Consider the following 15911-nt stretch of genomic DNA (forward strand, 5'->3'; position numbering starts at 1 on the left):
TAGTCATGATGGAACACTGTATGTTAGCTAGCAACTTGAGAGGTGAGTCAAGAGGATCACAAGTTTGATGTCAGCCTGGGCAATTTAGCAAGGTCGTGTCTCAAAATTAAGAAAATAAAAAGGAGCTAGACATGGTGGCTCACGCTTATAATCCCAGTACTTGCAAAGCTGAGACAGGAGGTTCGTGGCCAGCTTCAGCTACTTAGTGAGGCCCTTTACAACTTAGTGAGTTCCTTTTTAAAAATAAAAAGTAAAATAGGGCTCAGGGTATAACTTGGAGGTAGAATGATCTTAAGTTCAATCTCCAGTACTGCAGGCAGGCAGGCAGGCAGGCAGGCAGGCAGGCAGGCAGGCAGGCAGGCAGGCAGTGTGTGTTAGTTCATGGAAGGAAGGGAGGGAGGGAGGGAGGGAGGGTGGGTGGATGGGTGGGTGGGTGTTAGTTCATGTGTTGTAATCCTGGTTTTGGGAAGCTGAGACAGGAGCTTCATAGTTGTATAGCTAGCGTGGTAACTCAGTGAAACCCTGTTTTGAAATAAAAAGTTCTGGGGATCTAGCTTAAAGGTAGAATGCCCGGAGTTCAATACCCAGTATGAGAAAGGAAAGGAGTGGGAGAGGGAGGAAGGAAGAAATTACATGATATAATTTTTGTAAATACAAAACACTCTTTTATGACAAAAATTTATAGTAATATAGACCAGGCTGGGATTGGTGGCACACACTTGTAATCTGAGTACTTGGGATGCTGAGACAGAGGATTGCAGATTCAAGGCCAGCCTCAGCAGTTTATAGTGAGGCCTTTCATACCTTAGTGAGACCCTGTTTCAAAATAAATTTAAAAAAGGAAAGAAAAAAAACTAGAGTCAGTAGTGTACCTCAGAGGTAGAATGTCCCTGGACTCAATCCCCACTGCCAAAAACCAAAAAACAGGAGACCAGAATTTCCTCACCTTGATAAGGGGCATCCTGTAAAAATCCACAGCAAACATTGTCTTTATTATTTATTTGTTTATTTTTTGTGGTACTTGGGATTGAACCCAGAGATATTTCACCTTCAAGCTATATCCACAGTCCTTTGACACATGCACACCATACACATAAACATATACATAAAATTCTTTCTTTTTTGGTGTGTGTTGGGGATTGAGCCCAGGTACGTTCTACCTCTGAGCTATACCCATACCAAATACCAGTCCTATTTTATTTTTGTATGTATGTATGTATGTATGTATGTATGTATGTATGTATGTATGTATTTGAGGTGCTGGGAATAGAACTCAGGAGCATTCTATCTCCAAGCTACAACCCCAGCCCTATTTTTTATTCTTTATTTTGAAACTGGGTCTCACTGGTTGCAGAGGCCTCACTAAATAGTTGTGGCTAAGCCAGGTGTGGTGATGCACGTTCGTAATCCTAGCATTTGGGAGGCTGAGACCGGAGGATTGCAGTTCAGGGACAGCCTCAGCTATTTGGTGAGGCACTCTGCAACTTAGTGAGACCCTGTTTCAAAATAAAGAATAAAAGAAGAATGGGGTGTAGCTTGGAGGTCAAATGTCTCTGGGTTCTATCCCCAGATCTGCAAAAAAATAAATAATTGTAAAAAATAAATAGCTGTGGCTATTCGTGAACCATGATCCTCCTGTCTCAGTCTCCCAACTGCTGGGATCACAAGCGCGTGCCACCACGCCCAGCTCTTTTATTTTTATTTTTTTGAAACAGGATCCTACTAACTTGCAGAGGTCTTCAATAAGTAACTGAGGCTGGCTTTAAACCTGTGAACCTTCTGTCTCAGCCTCCCAATTGCTGGGATCATAAATACCACCACACCCCTGTGTATGTGTTTGAACCCAGAGCCATTCTTTCTCCAAGCTCTACCCACAGCCCAATTTTATTTTTGATACTGAGTTGCTAAATTGGTGAGGCTGAGCCTGGTGTGGTGGCACACGCTTGTAATCCCCGAGCTTGGGAGGCTGAGACAGGAGGATCGCACAGGTTCGAAGCCAGCCTCAGCTACTTAGTGAGGCTTTCAGCAACTTAGACCCTGTTTCCAAATAAAATATAAAAAAGGTCTGGGAGTATAGACCGGAGGTAGAAAGCCTCTGGGTTCCACCCCCAGTACCACCAAAAAAAAAAATTGGTGAGGCTGGCTTTAAACCTGTGATCCTCCTGTTTCAATCTTCCAAGTACTTGGATTACAGATGTGCCTCACCATCCTGGATTTATTTATTTATTTTTAAAAATTTGTTTGTTTATTCACGTGGTGCTGAAAATTGAACCGTAGGTCTCATGCATGCTAGTCAAGCATTCTACCTCTGAGTTGCATCCCTAGCTCATGTCTGTAATATTTGATTAGGAACAAATATATATGTACTCAGAAAAATACATGGCTATTAAATGGATGTTTGATAAGTCTTCACCAAATTACACTTACAGATTTTCTTTTATTTGACAAATATTTATACAACAGTTCTAGATTCTCAGAGAATTAAGAAAATAGTGTAGGGTTCCAATATATACCTATACTCTGTTTCACCTTTTAACATTTATTTTAAGCTGAGTGTGGTAGTACCTGCCTGTAATCCCAGTACATGAGAGGTTTGAGACAGGAGGAACATAAGTTTGAAGCCAGCCTGCAACTTAGTGATGTTCTCAGTGAGATGAGATCCTGTTTCCAAATAATAAAATGTGGCTGAATTTAATCTCCAGAATTTATTTAGATAAATAAATAAAATGTATATGGAAGAGTAGAGCCCTAAGATCCAAAACACTTGTAGATAGGTTGTCTTGATAGCATGATGCCTGTGACCCTCCTGCCTCAGCCTCCCAAGTGCTACTGTTATAAACATGTACCACCATACACAGGTAGAAGGAAGTCGTTATCATGGGACACAATGAACCCAGGGGCATTCTACCTTCAAACAACAGCTGGAGCTCTGCTTTATTTGGAAGCAGGGTCTCCCTAAATTACTAAGGCTGGCCTCAGATCTGTGATCTTACTGTCTTAGCCTCTTAAGTACTGGGATTACAGGCATGTGTGACTGTACCCAGCAGGAAAGTCTGTGTGTGTGTGTCTCCCTCTCTTTTTTATTTTTATTTTTTTTATTGCGGGTCTGAGGACGGGACCCAGGGGGATTCAACCTCTGAGCTACATCCCCTGGCGTATTTTTTATTCTTTATTTTGAAACAGGATCTAAGTTGCAGAGGGCCTAAGTAGCTGAGGCTGGCTGCGAACTTCAATCCTCCAGTCTCAGCCTCCCAAATGTTGGGATTACAAGTTGGCACCATTCCCTGCTGGGAACAATTTCTTAAGACATAAGGAATAATGATAAAAGATGGATACATTCAAGTCAGGCATGTATGCTTGTAATCTCTGTTCTTCGAAGGCTGAGACAGGAGGATCACAGGTTTAAGACTTTTCTCAGCAACTTAGCAAGCCTGTTTCAAAATAAAAAATGAAATCAAGCTATGTGTAGAACACCCCTGGGTTTAATACTCAATACCAAAAAAAAAATGATTTATACATTCAAATTCATTAACTATTTCTTGTCATCAAGATATTAAATGATGCATAAGTAATGGGCCATTATGGTAAGAAAAAATTGTGGCAGTCTTTTAAAATTGTGATCCATGATACATTCCTGTAATCTGAAAATAAATGGGGAATTGGGATATAGTTTAGTGGTAGAGCACTTGAGTAGCATGTTTGGGGCCCTGGTTTCGATCCTACACCTACAAAAGAAAAAGTTAACCTGACAAAACAGATTTATTTATTTTTTTTAATTACTGGGGATGGAATCCAGGGGCATTCTACCTTTGAACTATGCTCCAGCACTATTTTTTATTCTTAATTTTGAAACAGAGTCTCACTGAGTTGCAAAGGCCTCACTAAGTAGCTGAGGCTATCACAAGCAAACCATGATCCTCCTGTCTCAGCCTCCCAAATGCTAGGATTACAAGCATGAGCCACCACATCTGGCTGATAAAACAGATTTTGAACAGACGTTTTTCAAGCAGGCAGAGATAAAATAAAGATATGTTTACAATCAGCATGTAAAATTAAACAAAGCCAAGTGTGATGACACATACCTGTAATTCCAGTACTTGGGAGGCTGAGACAGGGTGGTCATAGGTTTAAGGGGAGCCTCAGCAACTTAGACCCTCTTTCAAAATAAAGAATAAAAAGGCTTAGGGATGTAACTTAATTAGAATGCTCCCCTGGGTTCCAATCCTCCAGCATTTTCTCTCAACCTACCTACTCCTCCCTCCCTCCCCCCATCTCTCTCTCTCTCTCTCTCTCTCTCTCTCTCACACACACACACACACACACACACACACACACACACACACAAATGTAGTCTAAAACCACAATGAGATTTTTTTTTTTTGGGTACTGGGTACTGAACCCAGGGCCATTCTACATTCTGAGCTACAACCCCAGCTCCTTTTATTTTATTTTATTTTATTTTATTTTTTGTTTTGTAACAGGCTCTCACTATATTGCTGAGGCTGGTATCCAACCTGCAGTTCTCCTGTCTCAGAGTTTCAAATCCCAGGATTACAGGTGTGCATCACCACACTCAGACACTATTTTATACTTAACTAATTTGCAAACATTAAGTCTAGAGAGAATTTGAATCAGTAGGAACTCTTCAAGGTCATTGCAACCACATGGGCATTTTCTTGTATATAAGGAGCAAAGAACTGGATTTTTTTTTTTTTTTTTTTGTGGTGGTGGTACTGGGGGTGGAACCCAGAGGCTTTCTACCTCTGGGCTATACTCCCAGACCCATTTATATTTTATTTTGGAAACACGGTCTCACTAAGTTGCTGAGAGCCTCACTAAGTAGCTGAGGCTGGTTTCGAACCTGCGCAATCCTCCTGTCTCAGCCTCCCAAGTGCGGGGATTACAAGCGTGCGCCACCACGCCCGGCTTATTTTTGTTTTTTTGTACAAAGGATTTCTGTAAGATAACTTTGAAGTTGTTTGCTTGAGGAAAGATTGGAAAGTTTTATATCCATAAGAGTTACTAAGCAGCTTTTAAGGTAACTGGATTGATCCAAGAGAATCTCAGCTTAGTACTTCTATATTATTTCTTAAGCTTGTACAAAATTCCAAATACATACAATCATAGAGAAGTTTATTGTTCCCTGCTGAATTTCTCTGCTTTGAACGGGCAGGCCCTTGCCTGTGGCAGGTGTGTAATAATATTTCTTGAATGGCTAGATGAAGGTGTCCTGCAAAAATGTTATCCTGGTATTAAACTGTTAACTTAAGAGGGAATATAAAAAATGACTCCCTGTTTCTTGAGCACAGATTTTAACATTGGAACATGTACATCCTAGATGATAGGAATTGATAGAGAGCTATTGTAATTTGGCTTTATGTGCATTTTGACTGATGTTAGCCTGCAAGCTATCTAACCAGATTGCTTGAATATATGCTTAGGCTTATGGAGTATAGCTTATCGTTTTTTACTGTTAAACATTTTGAAATATTCTGAATTAGATATTTATGATGAAAGTAGAAAGAACCACATTTCTTTAAAATACTTTGTTGTACATAAAAATATACTATTGAATTATAGCCAGTTGTTTGGGGAGGAAGATGCTGATCAAGAAGTGTCACCTGACCGAGCTGACCCTGAAGCTGCCTGTGAGTAAACTATTTAGCATGTCTTTTTCTATCATCTTTATTTTGTTTAATTTGGTATTGATAGCTTAAGAGAAAATAATGACTATTATGCACTCAACATGTGTTATTTCATATTTTAAACAATGTTTACCAAAAGAGTAGTTCCATTTCACTGGTAAGATCAAGGTGAAGAGAAATTTCACAAATCTAATAATTAGAACTAGGTGTTATTCCCCGATCTGTTGATAGGTCTGTGCTCTGAAGTATTTCATGTGTGACCCTTCAGAGGAGGCACAGAAAGGTGCTGATAAGCATGTTATTTTCCTTTCATTGAACTTGGAATGTGTTGCATGCAGGTGACTTCCATGAGACACCCCCCACCCCTGCAAGTGAGAGCTCAATTCTACACTGAAAGTAAAATGATGTTTTGTAGGGGAACCCACAGAAGCTGAAGCGAGAGCCCAAGCGTCTAATGAAGATGGTGACATTAAACGTATTTCCACTAAGGAGTGGGCTAAATCAACTGGATATGATCCGGTTAAACTTTTTACAAAGGTTAACTTTACTTTCTTTATAATTGTGGGTATCTGTTACTCAACTTCTGTTTGTTTTAATGTAGTTTGCAGTTGTTGAAATAAGGTTTTTCATATGTATGTATATGCTAATGTTTTAACAGAATGCTTGATATAGTCAGGATAAATAGGTTTGGGAATTTTAGCATCTGCCAATATAAATGGGCATAGCGTAGAGATTGCTTCTATACTTGGTGGCCTTTTCCTCCTCACTTTCACAGAATTTGGGTTTTTTATTATAACTCATTTTGGTTCCTGCTGTTTCTCATTGTCACTTTTCTTTCTTGCTTGCTTAGATCTTGTTAGCCGCCTGACATGTTCTAACTCCCCCTTGAATCCCAAGTTCTTGGGTTCAAGTCCCAGTAAATCTTCACCCCCATTCCCACCCTACCATAGTATTTCCCATGCTTCTCTGCATCTTGAATCTTCCCTTTTCTGACTACTTTAGTCTGCTTTCTGACAGGCACGGGTCCTATTGTCCTAAACAAATGGCTATTGCTTTCACCAGCTTGCACTTTACTTCTTTTCCTCAGTGTTAACAGATGCCATTAGTTGACTCACTTAAGCATTCATTTCCTCACAAAGCTTTTTTTTTTTTTTTTTAAGAATATATTTTTGCCGGGCGTGGTGGCGCACGCTTGTAATCCCCGCGCTTGGGAGGCAGAAACAGGAGGATCGCGCAGGTTCGAAGCCAGCCGCGCGCTGGCTTAGGAGACCCTGTTTCCAAATAAAAATGTAAAAATAGGTCTGGGAGTGTAGCCCGGAGGTAGAAGGGCTTCCAGAAACCCCAGTACCACCAAAAAAAAAAAAAAAGAATATTTTTTATGGCCTGATGTGGTGGTGCATGCTTTTAATTCCAGCATTTTGGAGGGTGAGGCAGGAGGATTGAGGTTCTAGAACAGCCTCAGCTACTTAGTGAGGCCCTTTAAAAATCTGTGAGACCCCGTTTCAAAATAAAGAATAAAAGACAGGTATGGCCCACACTTGTAATCCCAGCATTCAGAAGGCCGAGACAAGAGGATCACGGTTTGTGGCCAGCCTCAGCTACCTAGAGGAGGCCCTATGAAACTCTGAAGCCTTGCTTCAAAATACAGATTAAAAAAAGGGGCTGAGGGTGTAGCTGGGTTCCTTCCCTAATACTGCAAAAAAAAAGGGTGGGGGGAGCTTGTTCTTTGAAGGGAACTCACAGACTAGATGGAAAGTCAGTGAGCAGGTAATTTTAGATCATTAAGTTGTTTATTTCAGAGAGTTTGGAACTCTAGCTCCAAAAGGTTCAAAAGGTTTTTCCAGAGGAAGTAAGTGTGTGTTAGTTACTGGGGATTGAACCCAGTAACATTTTCTTGAGTAACAGGAGTACAGGCATGCACTACCATACTACCTGACAGAGCACGCAACTTTTTTTTTTTTTTTTTTTTTTAATTGTACTAAGGATTAAACGGGCATTCTACCTCTGAGCTGTATCCCAGCCCTATTTTTTATTCTTTTTTTTTTTTTTTAACCCGGCCTCACTAAATAGTTGAGGCTGGCTGCGAACCTGCAATCCTCCTGTCTTAGCTTCCCAACTACTGTGATTACAAGCATGCACTACCACGCCCAGCAGGAGGTAACTTTTAAACTTGAGACTAGAAAGAATATGGGCAGGAATAGGAGTGCAGCATCTACAAAATAAAAGTTTGAGATTGAAGTTGGGCACGGTGGTGCCAGCGTGGGGAACTTAGCAAGACACTGTTTTATAGTAAAGAATAAATGGCTAGGGATCCAGATGTGGTGGCTAAGACAGGAGGATTGTAGGCTCGAGGCTAACCTCAGCAACTTAAATGAGGCCCTCTGTAACTTTTAGTGAGATCTTGTTTCAAACTAGAAAAATAAAATAGGGCTGGAGGTATAGATGAGAGGGAAAACATCCCTGGGTTCAATCCCAAGCACCAGAAGAAAAAAAATGGGGTATAGCATAGAGGTAGAATGTCTCCTGGGTTCAGTCCCCAGTAGGTAAAAAAAAACAAACAAAAAACTGAAGTCTTTCCTGTTAAACGGGAAATTGGGAAGAAATGACTAAAAGCCACAGTGAATCCTGATCAGGTTGTGTTAGGATGGCATACCACAAACAGTGGGAATTCATCAAAAGTGACTCTTATTGGATCACCGTAAGGGCACGGAAGGGTGCACTGCATAATTCTAGGACCTGTATTCATATTCATTTATAACCAGTATGAGACAGTGCCCTTGCAGTTCAGTGCCAAAATAATCCAAAGAAATGGGAGAATGAGAAGATGGGTAAGCATAGAAGTCTGAAGGACTCCTAATAATTTAATAGTAATTGGATAAAAGTAAGGACACAGCATTTATGCTCAGAAAACCGCTTATTCTCCCTTGTCTGACAGACTTTCCTCAGCCAGGTATTTAGTGTCCTCTACAAATTGTGTTCAGCCACATTTGTTACCCAAGGAAATGGACTCATTTCCTTGCCTGAATACCCATTTTGCATCTTGCTGTCTCCTTGTATATTTTCCTTATTCCTTAGATATGTAAAACAAAAATTCTCAGAGCTGAGCACAGTGGTGTACCTGTCATCCCAGTATTAGGGAGGTGGAGACAAGAGGATCATAGGCATGAGGCCAGGACCAACAACATAGCAAGACTGTTTCAAAATAAAAGGGGCTGGGAGTGTAGCTCAGAGACATTATGTACCTGGGTTCAATCTCCAGTACAAAAATAAAAATTGAAAGGGGCTGGGGATGTAGCTAAGAGATAGAGTGCTTCTGAGTTTAATCTCTAACACCAAAAAAAAAAAAAAAAGGAAAGGAAAGGCAGTCCAGCATGGTGGCATGCCACTAATCTCAGTACTTTGGAGTCTGAGACAGGAGGATCACAGGTTTGCAACTAGACTGACAGCAACCTCTTAAAGCAACTTCTGAGATCCTGTTTCTGTTTCCAAATAAAATATGAAATAGGACTGGGGGTGTGGCTCAGAAGTAGATTGCCTCTGTCTTGTGTTTTTGTTTTTTTGCAGTATTTGGGATGGAACCCAGGGGCATTCTACCTCTGAGGCATACCCCCAGCCCAGTTTTATTATATATTTGGCGACAGGGTCTCACTAAGTAGCAGAAGACCTAGTAGTTAAGGCTGGCCACAACCTGCGCTGGGATTACAACCGTGCGCCACCATGCCCTGCTTTATTTTTATTCTTTATTTAGAAACAGGGTCTCACTGAGTTGCAGAGGGCCTCACTAAGTAGCTGTGAACTGAGCCATGAGGCTGAGACAGGAGGATTGCAGGTTCCCGGCCAGCCTTAGCTACTTATGAGGGCCTCTACAACTTAAACTCTGTTTCAAAATAAACATAGGACTGGGAGTGTAGCTCAGAGGTAGAATGCCTCTGGGTTCAATTCCACAGTACTGAAAAAAAAAGAAAGAAAAGGAACTTCTCATAGTACTTAGTTTTGTGATGTTGACTCTAAATTGTATTCTGATTATTTGTGTATTTGGTTTATTTTTCAAAATTAAGACTTGAACAGGGTATTGTCATGCACGCCTGTAATCCCAGTACTTGGGATGCTGAGACAAAATAATTGTAGGTTAGAAGACAGACTGCGCAATGTAGCAAGACTCTCAGTAACCTAGAGAGACACTTTCAAAACAAAAAAGTAAAATAGGGCTGGGGATTTAGCTGAGAGGTAGAGTTCCTGGGTTCAGTCCCCAGTACCACCAAAAATAAAAAAGTGTAAGGCTTGAGCCGGGTTTGGTGGCACACAACTGTAATCCTAGTGTTTTGCGATCACAGGCTTAAGGACATCCTCACCAAGTAGTGAGACCTTTTTTTTAAATATATATATATATATATATATTTTTTTTTTTTTTTTTTTTTTTTTTTAGCAGTACTGGGGATGGAGCCCAGGGGCGTTCTGCCTCCGAGCTGCATCCCCAGCCCTACTTTTTTATATACTTTATTTTGAAACAGGGTCTCACTAAGTTGCAAAGGGCCTCACTAAGTAGCTGAAGCTGGCTTCAAACCTCTGTGATCCTCCTGTCTCAGTCTCCCAAATGCTGGGATTACAAGTGTGTGCCACCACGCCTGGCTCCAGTATTGAGACTTATTAACCTAGTGAGACCCTGTTTCAAAATAAAACATAGACAGCTGTGGTGGGGCACACTTGTAATCCCAGTAATTAAGAGGTCTTTGATAGGATCGCAGGTTGTGGCCAGCTTTAACTACTTAGGTCTTCTGCTACTTAGTGAGACCCTGTTTCCAAATATATAATAAAATTGGGCTGGGGGTATAACTTAGAGACAGAATGCCTTTAGATTCAATCCCCAGAACAAAAAAAAAATTAAATTAAAAAATAAGAGAGCTGGGGGTATAGCTCGGAGGTAGAAGGTCTAGTACCCCACACAAACATATATACACAAAATATTATGGCTTGAATTGTTTTGACATTTAATGGTTGAACTATTTAAATTTAGTCATTGTATACTCTTAACCTGGTACCTGCAGTAAATGTACTGATAAGTTAATAATAAACTTAGGTAAGGGATTGGAGGTATCATTACTCACTGGTAGAGTGCTTGCCTGCTGTATATGAGATCCTGTGTTCAATCCCCAGCACCGTGAAAGAAAATCCAGATAAGGGAAAAGTAAAACTTACTAAAATCACCTGATATCCTACGTCATTTTCCTCTTTTTGTAGGGGGCAATTCTTAGTTTATGTGTAATAGTATGTTTATGATAATTAATTGCATACTTGTACACTATGTGTGTGGATATTTTGTTAAGCATGTTTCAAAAATATTAAACATAGTTAAGAAATTTTGTTTAGCCAGGCTGATGGCACATGGCTACAGTGGCCCCAGGACTTGGGAGGCCGAGACTGGAGGATTGCAGGTTCCCAACAGCCTTAAGCAAATAATGAGGCTCATCAACCCAGTGAGACTCTGTTTCAAAGTAAAAAGAAAATAGGACAGGGCATGTATTTTGGAGGTATAGCGCTCCCAAGTTTAATCTCCAATACCACCAAATGGGGGGTGGCGGGAGTAATTTTGTTTAGTGGGTTTATTTATTTATTTTTTTGGTGCTGAGGATTGAACCCAGGGGTGTTTTATCTCCAAGCTATACCCCCAGCCCAATTTTTATTCTTTATTTTGAAACAGGGTCTCACTAAGTTGCCAGGGCCTCACTAAGTACCTGAGGGTGGCCGAAAACCTGGATTCTCCTGTCTCAGCCTGTCAAGTACTGGGATTACAAGTGTGCACCACCATGCCATGCTCTGTTTAGTGGTTTTAGAATGTATATGCTTTATTGGCCTGTACCCACCAAACTTAGAGATCTTACTCACTGGCAGCTCTAGGCTCAGTGGTTGTATTTAATTCTTACACAGTTGATAACTATTTACTGAGCCTCTTTATTTGTGTAATTGGGCTCCAGACAGATATTTGGAATTTTAGGGGGACAGTCAGCACAGTTCAACACTTCCTTCCTTACCCTCTCTTTCTCTAGAGCACTTCAGCTTTTAACTGTTTCTAACATGTACGGATCCTATGTAAAATTTTCCTTTATAATTTGAACTTTTATATTTGGCTTTTGAAAATTGCCCTCTGTGGCATGTGATGTATCTTTAAATCAGATTTTACATTAATGAAAGTTTGATATATTTTTTTCCACTTGAGACTTATAGACTACATGGGTTTTTTTTTAAGCTATTTAAAGACGATATCAGATATCTGTTGACAATGGACAAACTGTGGAGGAAAAGAAAACCTCCAGTTCCACTGGACTGGGCTGAAGTACAAAGTCAAGGTAAGGAATGTATTTAATCTTCTGGATACCTAAATATACCTAATATCTTTAAATACCATTCAAGTACAATGTTTCTTGAAAATGGCATGTGTTAGCTGGGCATGGTGGCATGCTTGTAATCTCAGTACTTAGGAGGCTGAGACAGAATCCACAGGTTCAAGGACAGTCTAGGCAACTTAAGACTCTCAGTAACCTATAGAGAGCCTTTTTGAAAACAAAAATAATGGCCAGGCATATAATCCTTGTACTTAGGAGGCTGAGACGAGAATTGCAGATATAAAACCAGCCTCAGCAACTTAGTGAGGACTTTAGCAACCTAGCAAGACCCTGTTTCCAAATAATAGGGCTAGGGGTGTAGCTTGGAGGTAGGATGCCCCTGGGTTCAGTCCCCAGACCACACACATACACACACACACAAAATAAATTAGTTAATTTCAAAAATAAATAAGATGGGCGTGGTAGCACACATGTAGTTTCAGCTACTTAGTAAGGTCTTTTGCAACTCCTTAAGACCCTGTTTAAAAATAAAGAATAAGCCGGGCGTGGTGGCGCACACTTGTAATCCCGGCATTTGGGAGGCTGAGACCGGAGGATCGTGGTTTGCGGACAGCCTCAGCTACTTAGGTCCTTTGCAACTCAGTGAGACCTGGTTTCATAAAAAATAGGGCTGGAGGTGCTTCTCAGAGGTAGACTGCCTCTGGGTTCCATCTCCAGTACTGCAAAAAAAAAAAAAAAGAAGGAAGGAAGGAAGGAAATAAATAAATAAATGGCCGCCTGGCATAGTAGTACATGCTTGTAATCCCCGCACTTGGGAGGCTGAGACAGAAGGATCGCACAGGTTCAGAGCCAGCCTCATCTACTTAGTGAGGCTCTCAGCAAGTTAGTGAGACTCTGTTTCCAAATAAAATATAAAATAGGTCTTGGAGTATAGCCCGGAGGTACAAAGCCCCTGGGTTCCACCCCCAGTACTACAAAAAGGAAGGAAGGAAGATGGGGCTGGGGGTATAGTTCAAAGGTAGAATGCCCCTGGGTTCCATCCCCAGTACTGCAAAATAAATGAATAAAAAGGGCTGGAGTAGAATGTTCCTGGTTTTGGTCACTAGTACCAAGAAAAAATGGGTTTTTTTGGGGGGGTGGGGACTCTAAAATGTATCAAATTGAAAAATCAGATATACCATAATATAGAGAAATAACAATGTTTTAGGAAATGTTCTGGTCATTCTGTGTACATAAACTCTGGCAGTTGTATATAGACGTTAAATGGAATAGTCTATGGGGATTCATCTCAGGGGCATTACTACTTCCAAGGAATGGAACCTAGGGGCATTCTACCTCCAAGTTACACCCCAGGCCTGTTTTTTATTCTTTATTTTGAAACAGGGTCTCACTGCAGAGGGCTTCACTAAGTAGCTGAGGCTGGCCGCAAATCATAATCCTCTTCTCTCAGCCTTTCAAATGCTGGGATTCCCTACTATATTTTTATTTGAAAACAGGGTCTAAGTTGCTAAGACTGGCAATCAGCCTGTAATCCTCCTGTCTCAATCTCCTAAGTACTTGGATACAGGTGTGTGCCACTGTCCCTTCCTTATTTAACCAGTCACTTAGTGACTAATCTATAGTTGCTTCGTATTTTCTCTGAAGTAAAGTATGTGATGAGTGCATATGTGCATCCATCTTTGTACCCTTGTGATTATTTAAAATTTAGTTTAAAAACACAGTTTTGTTGGTTTTTTGGTGGTACTGGGGTTCCGAGAAGCCCTTCTACCTCCGGGCTACACTCCCAGACCTATTTTATATTTTTTTATTTGGAGACAGGGTCTTAAGCCAGCAAGGCTGGCTTCGAACCTGCGCGATCCTCCTGTCTCCGCCTCCCAAGCATGGGGATTACAAGCGTGTGCCACCTCGCCCAGCTTAAAAACACATTTAAAATTTTAAATGCTGGAAACAAACTCTTTTTAAATCAACTATTTCCTTATCTCATGCCTCAGTGATATATTCCAATGTGTTTTCCTTATCTGAACTATATTGCAATATATTCTTACCAGTGCAGAGAATGTTGAAGCTTAAAAGGTCCCCGGAGATGTGAGATGACATTTGAAGCATTTCTCAATTTGAGATGCTGAATTTACTGGGAAAATTGAAATGTAACTCTAATGGCTTGTACTTAATGAGTGTCAACTATGTGCTGGGCATAATGTTTATCATCTCCACATCATATCATTGAATTCCCTAATACTTCTGTGTGTTCCTGAAACAACATTGCACTTTTCCCATCTCAGTGTTGTTGTTGTTGTTGTTGTTGTTGTTGTTGTTGTTGTTTTTCTCTTTGTGGTGGTACTGGAGAGTCAACCAGTGGTGAGGTGGGTTCTACTGTCTACACCCAGAACCCTTTTTATATTTATTTATTTATTTATTTATTTATTTATTTATTTATTTATTGCGGTACTAGGGGTGGAACCCAGGGATATTCTACCTCTGAGCTATAGCCCCAGCCCTATGTTTTTATTCTTTCTTTTTGAAACAGGGTCTCACTGAGTTGCAGAGGGCCTCACTAAGCTGAGGCTGTCCATGAACCACCATCCTCCTGTCTCAGCCTCCCAAATTATGAGATTACAAGCATGCACCACCATGCCTGGTGAACCCATTTATGTTATTTATTTTCTTTTATTTTTGTTGTTGTACTGGGGGTGGAACCCAGAAGCTTTTCTACCTCTGGGCTATACTATACTCCCAGACCTGTTTTATATTTTATTTGGAAACGGTCTCACTAAGTTGCTGAGAGCTTCACTAAGTAGCTGAGGCTGGCTTTGAACCTGTGTGATCCTCCTGTCTCAGCCTCCCGAGTGCTGGGATTATAAGTATGCACCACCACACCCGGCTCCTTTTAAGTTTTACTTTGAAACAGCATCTTGAGACCCTATTTCCAAATAAAGTATAAAATAGGTATGGGAAGCCGGGCGTGGTGGCGCACACTTGTAATCCCAGCGCTTGGGAGACTGAGACAGGAGGATTGCACAGGTTTGAAGCCAACCTCAGCTACTGAGTGAAGCTCTCAGCAACTTAGTGAGACTGTGTTTCCAAATAAAGTATAAAATAGGTCTGGGAGTAGAGCCCGGAGGTAGAAAAGCACCTGGGTTCTTCCTCCAGTACCACACACATACACACCAAAAAAGTTTTCCTGTACAAATACTTAATAGCTGTTTTAATGGGATTTATCTTATATCTGATTTTTTTTATTGCTTAAAAGTTGGGTTTGTTAAATAGAAAGCAATAGAGAAATGATGTTTATTTTGAAATTTCTAATTTTATTTTTTAGGAGGAGAAACCAATGCATCAGATCAGCAAAATGAACCCCAGTTAGGTCTGAAAGACCAGCAGGTTCTAGATGTAAAGAGCTATGCAAGTCTTTTTTCAAAGAGCATTGAGACTTTGAGAGTTCATTTAGCAGAAAAAGGGGATGGAGCTGAACTCATATGGGATAAGGTTTGTTTTGAAAATGTGTAGCATTTACTTATATCAGATATATATTTTGGTATGTAATAGAAGATCGCAATTTTTTATATTATCTACCATATTATGAGGAAATATCTTTAATTTGGTTTGAATATTTTCATCTTTACCGGTTTTGTAAGTTACTAATGCTTCTCTGACTTGCCTTGTGTAATATGGATATATGAACAGACATCATAATCCTTTTGGAACAAGAGTTCATTGGCTGTTGATTTGACCTTGAAAGTAATAAAATTACCTTTTTATTGAAATAGTTACAGCTATTTCAGGAATCTGAGATTGTTTGGAGGTTCTGGCAGGGAGCTACTTGTACCCTGACTATCCCTCCTCTATTGGGGAAGGTTATACTCTTTGCATGTGCAGCTTGTGGAGGAATGCACATGGAAAAAAGGGAGGGAGGGAGGAAATACCC

At 40.5% G+C, this 15911-nt stretch overlaps 1 protein-coding gene across 4 annotated transcripts in view; it reads left to right on the forward strand.

Moving 5' to 3' along the window:
- Window positions 1–15911, forward strand: part of UBA2 (ubiquitin like modifier activating enzyme 2) — a gene marked incomplete at both ends in the record, with an annotated part of 63546 nt that overhangs the window by 20521 nt on the left and 27114 nt on the right. For 2 of the 4 annotated variants that reach the window (XM_080702196.1, XM_080702198.1), the window contains 4 exons: window positions 5581–5648; window positions 6061–6182; window positions 11890–11989; window positions 15309–15472. In XM_080702196.1, coding sequence (XP_080558322.1) covers window positions 5581–5648; window positions 6061–6182; window positions 11890–11989; window positions 15309–15472 — 454 coding nt within the window. Of the gene's footprint in view, window positions 1–5580; window positions 5649–6060; window positions 6183–11889; window positions 11990–15305; window positions 15473–15911 lie in introns of all 4 variants that reach the window. The other 2 variants (XM_080702195.1, XM_080702197.1) reach the window with 2 other exon arrangements.

This window comes from Muscardinus avellanarius (assembly GCF_963383645.1).
Source record: "Muscardinus avellanarius genome assembly, chromosome: 10".
In the NCBI taxonomy this organism is placed as follows: Eukaryota; Metazoa; Chordata; class Mammalia; order Rodentia; family Gliridae; genus Muscardinus; species Muscardinus avellanarius.